The sequence below is a fragment of the Amphiprion ocellaris genome, chromosome 13 (assembly GCF_022539595.1).
Source record: "Amphiprion ocellaris isolate individual 3 ecotype Okinawa chromosome 13, ASM2253959v1, whole genome shotgun sequence".
NCBI classification, from domain to species: Eukaryota; Metazoa; Chordata; class Actinopteri; family Pomacentridae; genus Amphiprion; species Amphiprion ocellaris.
The window spans coordinates 22588652-22597875 of record NC_072778.1 but is presented as its reverse complement, the minus strand read 5'-3'; the positions used below and the strand labels follow the sequence as shown (position 1 = coordinate 22597875).

Here is a 9224-nt window from a genome sequence, read left to right as displayed (position 1 = left end):
CTCCAGACCTCCTCCCAGCCCACCTTGGATTGGTCCACCGCGACTCCTCCTCCCACAATCACTGCACATGTCCATATAGCTACAACCAAGACTTTCAGTCAGTGTGGCTCGTATTTGTGACCAGTCCACCCTGGTGCCTCTGTGTCCTGTGTGGTCCTTCGGTCCGTAAGCACTTGTGGTGGGTTCTATGGACAAATTCGAGCTTCTGTTGGTGGCTGCGGATTTGGTGTGGAGCCCCAAGTCTCAGTGGAGACTGAGGCTCCAATTCGCAGTCTGCCATCTGTATGAAGAAGCCATTCGGTATTTTCAGTATTTGTGAACTGTGTGTTCAGTATGTGCGTATTCAGAGGCACCAGTTTAGTTTGTTCTGTGAATTCTTTGTATTAGTTTTTGTTACTTGTGGTGGGTGTTGCTAATGTACTTATGTTTGGCAACGGAGTTTTAGTTAATTTGCTTGTGTTTAGATAGTTTTAGAAACTGCTAGCCTTTGTTTTGTTATGTTCTGTTGTTTGATTTAGCAACACCCACCAATCCTGAGTTCTTCATATGATCACTTTTTTGTTCAATTTGCCACTGAGCAATAAAATTCCTTTACCCGAACCATTAACATCTGGTTATTTTGTTCCATCCAGCCAACCCTAGGGGTTAGATCGCAACAGTCATAGTACGGAAGCAACACTGATGAAAGTCACTAATTAGGGTCCGAGCACCACGAAGAATGCGGCCATTTTGAATATGATTCATATTTTGGACGATGTTGTCATTTTTGGACATTTTGAAAAGCTATAAACTCAAACGGCGTAACGCCGAGAGAGCTGAAATTTGGTCAGGATGTACTCCCATCATGGGTGATCAAAAGTTATCAAAATGCTTCGCAAAAGTCTGAGGGTGTGGAAATGACGAGCCACGGAATGAGGCCATTTTGAAATATGATTCATATTTTGGACGATTTTGTCATTTTTAGACATTTTCAAAAGCTATAAACTCAAACAGCGTAACCCCAAGAGAGCTCAAATTTGGTCAGGATGGACACCAGTTATGCAAAAGAATTGTGCAAAAAAAAAAAAGGTTTGGGTGATGACCTTGCCTAAACATGCTTTGCTTTATTGCCTTGTGAGGAAAAAAAATACCTGCTTTGAAATATTTATTTTGATCAAAGGTTATCAAAATGCTCCGCAAGAGTCTGAGGGCGTGGCCATAATGACCAGTGGAATGTGGCGATTTTAAATGTCTCGCCATGAAACAGGAAGTGCTGTATAACTAGCCTGGACATGCATCAATCTGCCCCAAATTTTACGTGTGATCAGAGTCCGACTCTAATCACATCCATAGGTTGATATACACTCACAGTCATAGCGGCACCTGGCGGCCATTTTGAACGTCTCTCCATGAAACAGGAAGTGCTGTCTAACTAGCCTGTACATGCTCCAATCTGCCTCAAACTTTACATGTGTGATCAGAGTCCAGCCACAATCACATCCACAGGCCGATATACACTCTCAGTTGCAGCGCCACCTGGTGGATATGCGTGGGACAGCTGGGCCGCTCGGATGCGAGGACCCGACCGACACTGCTTGCAGCTTTAATGATCTTCTTAGAGCCTCAAACAGTGGACTTGTCTCTATACTGAACCTGCTGGATCTTAGTGTTTCACACAATGTTATAATGCAGTTATAAAAATCACATTCTAATTTGAATTAAAGGAAGTATAAAAATGTAGTAATTTCAATGGGATACAACTGTTATCATTTAGTTATTATATCTACTTTTCCAGCAGCTTTCATAGCTTTCACTCCTCTATGCCAGTTCTTGCACTGATGAGAAACATTAAAATAGCTCAAGCATAATGATACACTGCAGACAACAATGAGATTCGTACTAACAAATGTTGGCCTATCATGTTGGAACATAAAGCACAATACAGCAACGGAGGGTTAATATCTTGTGACATGTGGTGCGTCAGCACACTGCTCATGTAGGGCTTATTCCAGGTCTCAAAAAAGAAACAAAGACAGAGGCAGTGATAGATCATGTGTGTACACATGTGAAGGACCCTACTGGGAGAAAGCCCTATAGCAGTGTGACGTGGGTAACTATCTATCAACATTTGTTCTGACATCAAACCTCGTCAACATAGTTTTCCCAAAGAGCTAAGCAGGAACAACTGTGACGCTAAGGCCTAGAAAATACTGATAATCTGGGTTCATGAATGTTCTCATCGTTCTGCTGCCCTGGCCCCCCTCTGTCTAAACAGCGCTGCAGCTCAATGACGGGGGAGGGGGAAGAGTGCTCACATTCATCAGGAAGGCCTTGGTGGTCATCCTTGGTGGTGATTCTACCTAACTTACCATATAGTCTTTGCCCATCTTGTGAGTAGTGACAATGTGCAACTGTCTCTCTCTCTTTCTCCTTGATGGACCCTAATAATGACCTCACTAATCTCTTTGGTTTTAATCATGACTTGAAATTGACTAGAAAATAACTAGGGAACTATCTCATCTGGGAGTCTCGATTTACACTGTATACAGTGCTCTAGGGCAGTGGTTCCCAACCTGTTTGGCTTGGAGCCCTCCCTATAAGCTGCACCCCAGCCCCATTTTTTTTTTAATTACATTTTTTTTTTAATTAATCATTTTAAAAATTTAAAATGAATAATTGGAGAAAATGCTTTTATTAAAATTGTTAATTACAGCAAATATTAACTTAGCATGCAGTATCCTTTGTATTGATGTCTTTTCATCACTTCTTAGGATCTTAATCTGGGATTTTCAATAATGTACATGTTAGAAGTGTGGTAATGGCATTCTAAAATTGTTAAATGGTTTGAGGTCAGAAGAAGACCCAAACACAGGACATATGAATAGAGGGTAAGATTGGGTAAACAAAAGTGAAATTTTCACTGGAACCTACTGCTGAAAATGCATCGGCTGGCAGCAAAACAATAAAAAGTCACTGGAAAATTTTGATAGGTAGGTAGAGTCCAAACTAAGCCCAAAGACATTCAACAAAGAACAAATTTTAAAACAAAATTGAAAAGGTAATAAGGAGCACTGGCAGAGAGTCAAGGGTAAAATGCAGATAATAAACATGACAAATAAGCAAAGAGCTCATTTAGGTAGGGTCACAGATGAAGTCACATAGTGAGGAGAGCACAAAGACCCTATACATGGAATAGCAGTGTAACCAGGAACAAGTGAATGCAATCAGGTAGTCACAAGAGCATGAAAGAAATAAAAACAGGTAGTAAGCGGTACTTTGATTTCCTGCTCTTCCACATCCTGTTTTAACTTCTGGTTACCTTTAGCTGCCTTTTCCTCAATACGTGTCATCAGCTGATAATTTGTAACAGTAATTTTTGACCTGCTTATATACAAAGAACATTACTTAGTGGGTCCTTTACTTCCATCTCTCCATCAGATTTCTTTAATATTTTCTTATTATGTTTCTGTGTGCTTGCATGTTTCTCTTTGTTCTCTGTCACTATGTATTTTTATATATTTCTCAGTTTGTGTGCTTCTACGGCATCTGTGACTCACAGACAAACAAGACAGCAGGTGGTGTGTGATGTAATATGGGCCACATATAAGTCTGTTGTCTGTCTACTGGATCCACCTGAGGAGGAAGCACAATTAGGAAATGGGAGACAAATCAATTGCAAACTGGATCCCTAATGGGTTAGGTGTTTAGAAATGTCAAACATGCACACTGAAAGTTTTCTCTGGCCTTTCAGTAATGCAGATGTTGATAATTCTCTGAGCAACTGAAGCTAGAATGCTTTTATGACAGTTTTTGTCTATAGTAAGTGAACATTCCATTGGGCTTCGAAATATACAGTAGTGTACCTCTGGGATTTCTGGGATTAGCAAGCAAAGGATGTCCTCATCAAGATCCAGGCTTCCTCTGCTCCTGTATGGGATCCTTCTGTGCAGCTCCTTTGCTCCAGTCATCAGCAGCACAAGACAAACTATACAGAGTATTGGATCATTGGTTCAAGCCAGCAGCAACACCTGGGACAAGAGGGAAGTGCTACCAAGAGATGGAGAATACCTGCTGGGGATAAAGAGACTAAGAAGACTTTACTGTAATGTGGGCATTGGCTTCCATATTCAGGTCTTACCAAATGGGAAGATCACAGGTGTACATAATGAAAACCGATACAGTGAGTACTTTTGCCATTCTCTGATCTATGTAAAGCAAGAAAATAACTGTGGCATTGATGATACCCTGCTAGTGAACAAACTCAACCTTTTTAAGATCAGGTTCAAGGTACTTTTAGAAAGAATTTAGATTTTGGATCAGTGATTTCTTTGTAGATTGCTGAAATTAAAATGAATCACTGCTTTTTTTTGTTGGCAATGAATTACTTGTTTTATAATTTATTACTTATCAAAATCTCACCTTTTAAACTTTATCCAAGTAGCTCGCTGATTTTTTTTTTTTTTTTTTAAGAACAGTATTTCCAGTTTTTCTTTCATGGGGCATTTTTTTCAATTGTAATTATTATTATTTTACAATTTTAAAAAGCAAATACAGACAAGTTATTTTAACATTAAATAGCGTCAACATAACATGTTTACATTTTTCATCTGTAGAAGGGGCAAACTGCCAATGCTGATTGCCCAAATGTATCTGCTTTCTCTATCACAGTGAATTTACATCAATGGTGAGACATGACCAATACGTAAAGGGCAATGTAGCCTTCTGTCCATTCACTCCACAGCAACTGACCTCCAGTCAGCTGGAACTGTTTCTTACAACCGTCTGTCAAGAGCACAGTATCTACTGAACAAAAAAGATTTATGCAGGGTCCACATTAAAAAAAAAATCTACATTGCTTTCAATTATGGAGTCATTCATTTAATTTCCATACCCACTAGCAACTAATGTGTAGTGTTGTTCATAACCTATGAACAAGATGACTTTTGATTTTTACAGAATTCTGGAGACATGACACTTCACTGAGCAGGCCAGCGAACATAAATAGTCCTTGAGTTAATTTGGCACATTTGATCAAATGAAGGCATATCTGTTCTATGACTCAGGAAAATGAGTCATGGAGCGATTTGATGATGAAAGGTAATATGGGATGATAGGGATGAATATAAGAAGTCAGGGTGAAGATGCATGTGGAGGTCATCTGGTTTTTCTGATCTAGCGCATAACACAGGAGGCTTGGGAGAATTAGGTTTAGGGTGGGAATTCTGTCTTGTGTGGGGATTTGTCCAAGCCTACTATGGACTTCCAAAAATAAAGAATAGAAGGAGATGAGTCACAAATTTTCACTTTTATTCCGAAAACAGTTCAACAAAAAGTGGACACGTACTTTTATTTGTCTTGTCATGAAAGCTGTCAATCAGTGCCACCCATGAACACAACCATGAAATCTTATTTTATCCATTTGAACTTTTAAATCATTTAAATTTGGCTGGATGAGAAATAAGTTATCTTTTGAGTGACAAACTCAAAGCTTTTTACATTGACCTTAAAGAGTGAAAGTATAGTCCAATATTCATGTATAAAGTGAATCCCCCCACAACCTAATAATTTTTGACACTTTTTGGGCCCATGGAGCAATAGTAAACTTAACAGCTGTGACTGCGTTGCCAAAACTTTTGGTCTATCCCCTTGGGGCCACCATCCCCTTGCTCCAAATATTAAAGCAGAATCCTTTTCACACAAGAGAGAGTCATGTGACTTAATAGAATAGAATACAATATGCTTTATTGTCATTATACAGTGTGCATATTATACAATGGAGAGCTTCTCCTTTTCAGTGCAAAGAAATCTTAAAGATAGTGCAAATAGTCTATTTACAAATATACAGTATAAGTAACAGTGAATATAAATTACAGACTGAATGAGGCAGTGGTGTATATTGCACATTTCACATTGTATTGTTGGCTGGGTGTGAGACATGAGACATGTGAGAGTTCAGGGTGGTGATGGCTATTGGAAAGAAGCTGTTTTTAAGTCTGTTTGTCCTTGCTTTAATATATCTGTAACGCCTTCCAGAGGGCAACAGATCAAAAAGCTGAGAACCAGGATGTGAACTGTCCTTGATGATGTTCTGAGCTCTGCTGAGGCACCGGGCGTCCATGAGGGAGGGGAGAGGACAGCCAACAATCCTCTGTGCTGCTTTGACTGTACCCCGAAGCCTCGCTCCGTCTGCTTCAGTGCAGCTCCCGTACCAGGTGGAACACAATATGTCAGCAGGCTCTCTATGGACGAGTGGTAGAAGGCCAGCAGCAGCTTCCTGTCCAGGTTGTTCTTCCTGAGGACTCTCAGGAAGTGTAGCCGCTGCTGAGCCTTCTTTATGACAGCCGTGATGTTGTCTGTCCAGGAGAGGTCATCGGAGATCTGGACTCCCAGGAAGCCGAATGTGTGGACTCTCTCCACACGCTCGCCGTTGATGTGGGGGGGGGGGGGTGTTCAGTTCTGTTCCTCCTGAAGTCCATGATGATCTCCTTTGTCTTTGAGGTGTTATGAAGGTGTCCTTTTTAGCAGCTTAAGTAAATCTGGGCCTCTTTACTGGTCCACTTCAAGGGTCAGTTCACTCCTTTTTTCTAATATACCTCTAGAAGTAGGTCTCCATTAAGGCAGTTTTACATTATCCACTTCACTGGAAATGATCACAACATCGGTTTGAAGCTTCACTGTTTACGGTATGCAAATTAATGTTTTGCTGGCGATGACTGAGTTGGGCTGATGCAGTGTGGGGAAAAGCTTAATCGGGGATCAGCTGCAGCTTCTGGGCCAGTGGACCCCCTAGGTCCAGGAAAAGGAGAAGACAGAAAGAGGAGGCAGAAGTATAGGGAGGGTGGGTGGGGCTTGAGAAGCAATAACAAACAAGTGGAAAGGGTAGAGTGGTATGTATAGACATGCGATAGAAAGGCGAGTGATTGAAGTGTGGTCCTGCTTCTGAAATTCAGCTAAAGATTTTTATTTCCATGTCAAAACCAGTCTATGAAATTGCTGAGTCCAGCTCTACTACAAATGGATTTTGTACACCAAGTATGATGGCCTCATATACCTCCCTACATCAGTAACTACCTATATCACCAGAACCCCCCTCAGTCACCTACAATGTCTGACAGGAGATTTTGCCTTTATGAGAAACATTTTTCAGGTGCTTTACAATGTTTGCTGTTTAAATATTGTGGGGACGATCCAGCCTGTTTTAGGTGAAATAAAGTGAAGTCAGGTTTGCCTGCCATAATTGATGCTTCTGATCTTTTTCATGTTTCATTCCTAGGCCTTCTAGAAATTTCTCCTGTGGAGAGAGGAGTGGTGACTCTGTATGGGGTGAGAAGTGGTCTCTTCATTGCCATGAGTGAGAAAGGGAAACTCTATGGTTCGGTAAGAACTGATCCAACTCTAATTTGATTAAATAGACTGAACAAGATTTGTCAGCATTTTTGCATGGATGTTTTCAAGCAATGCTGGCCTTAACTTAGACTTTGTATTTTTACGCTCGTTGGTTTTCGTGATGTACAGTGGTGGAGAAAAGTTTTCGGACACCCTTAAAATTTTACAAAATCTCAAATAATATCGTGAAATATTTGTGGAAAAATCTTTTTTGTATTTCAAAAGGTGTGGCTGCATTAGACAGACACAAATAAATACAAATTATATATTTTCTTGTTTAATGTTTATAAAAAAAAATAACAAAACTAAATTCTTGACCGTTTCAATGTCAGTTCTCAACATTGTCGGTATCAGTGTGTTCAAAACTGAACAAAGATAAATAAACCATCACATCATCAAACTAATATTTAGTAGTCCTGCCATGAGCATGCAGTAGCGCTCTAAACATTTCTAAAAGACCACTGCAGCAGCAGCTCACGGCTCGTGTCTTTTTTAAAAAAAACTAACGGTCGCACAGCGGCGGAAAGATAAAACAAACTGGAGAGACAACAGGACAGAAACAGCCGTAGGAGCAGGAGCCGTTGGAGGCTAAGCTAACCAGCAGCTTGCGGGGCTAACTAGCCGCAGCGGCCAAGCGGAGTGAGCAAGTCGCGGCGTGTGGAAGTTAACAACACCGAAGCTACTCAGTCGCAGTGTGTTGACAGCAACAGTGTCAGCAACACTGGAGTACCTGGAATCTCGGCAAGAAAGTTGTGTGTGTGTTTTTGCCTTCCTAAGTATTGTTTTAATTAGCAGACATGGCTACAAAGAAATTAGGAAAAGACATGGTGGAGGTCAAAAAATCTTTGAATTTCACGTTAGAGGAGCTAAATGTAGCTAACCTATCCCTATTTTATATAAGAAAGGGCCCTGAGTTCTTTTGACAATTATACTCTCGTATGAACAGTCTTACTTGACTCTCTTTAGTTCTTGGATCTATGTAGCAACTTCAACACTTTAATTCCAGAGCTAAATTATTCAGTACAATATGCAGAATAAACTAGTTTATTGACCATTTAAATCAATAACTGCACCAGAAATAGTCAAACTAAACAGTCACACTTTAATTAAACCCCAAATTGGTGGAAAATGTGCATAAACCAGCAAACACAGTCACAAGTCAGTTTCACAGCAACACAACTTCATAATAAAATAACAATAAAAAAAATGAAAGAATCAGGTTAACAGTCTTTACTTTCTCTGAAATGTCGCTTTACCTATGATGTGCATATATTAATTAGTTTCTAAGCTGGCAATTTAACCCAAAAAACCCCAAGGTGCAGGCCTGATGCGTTGCCCGGGATTCAAAGCAAAACTTGACAATTCTTCACTCACTAACGAGCAAAACAAACAATAAGAGCGATACCTTTGTCCAGCGAGCTGTCAATGTCTAGTGACTCCTACCAGTCCTTTAGCCTCAGTCCTTTAGCAGATGGATTGACAACACACAGCAAACCCCAGCAAAGCTCTCTTCTTATTTCCCACGTTGCCAGAGGAACTCAGAGCCCTATCTGGTATCCCTCTCACTGTCTCCAGGTCGGAAACAATCCAGGATAGGCTACATGGCTAGCTGCGTTAGCTAACTGAAGCCACAGTCCGGTTGTAATGCTAATTAGCTTAGCCACTAAACTAATTAGCATTACAATGGAGCGGATTCAAGACACTTGGACAAGGAACAGCAAAATAATGATACCACTAGTGCTATACTAGAGTGATAGCATTCAGAGACATTATAGAGCAGGATCGACACAAATGAAAATGATGAATCACATGTTGGAGAAGTGGAACAGTGGGGGGGTGGGGTCAAATATTTATTTTGT

The 9224-nt window shown here is 40.4% G+C and overlaps 1 protein-coding gene across 1 annotated transcript; it reads left to right on the top strand.

The window, feature by feature from the left end:
- Window positions 1-3668: 3668 nt before the first annotated feature.
- Window positions 3669-8961, top strand: LOC111566178 (fibroblast growth factor 4-like). The gene is made up of 3 exons (XM_055016892.1): window positions 3669-4159; window positions 7253-7356; window positions 8941-8961. The coding sequence occupies exons 1-3, from the start codon at window positions 3874-3876 to the stop codon at window positions 8959-8961; spliced, it is 411 nt and encodes a 136-aa protein (XP_054872867.1). The 5' UTR covers window positions 3669-3873.
- Window positions 8962-9224: the final 263 nt, after the last annotated feature.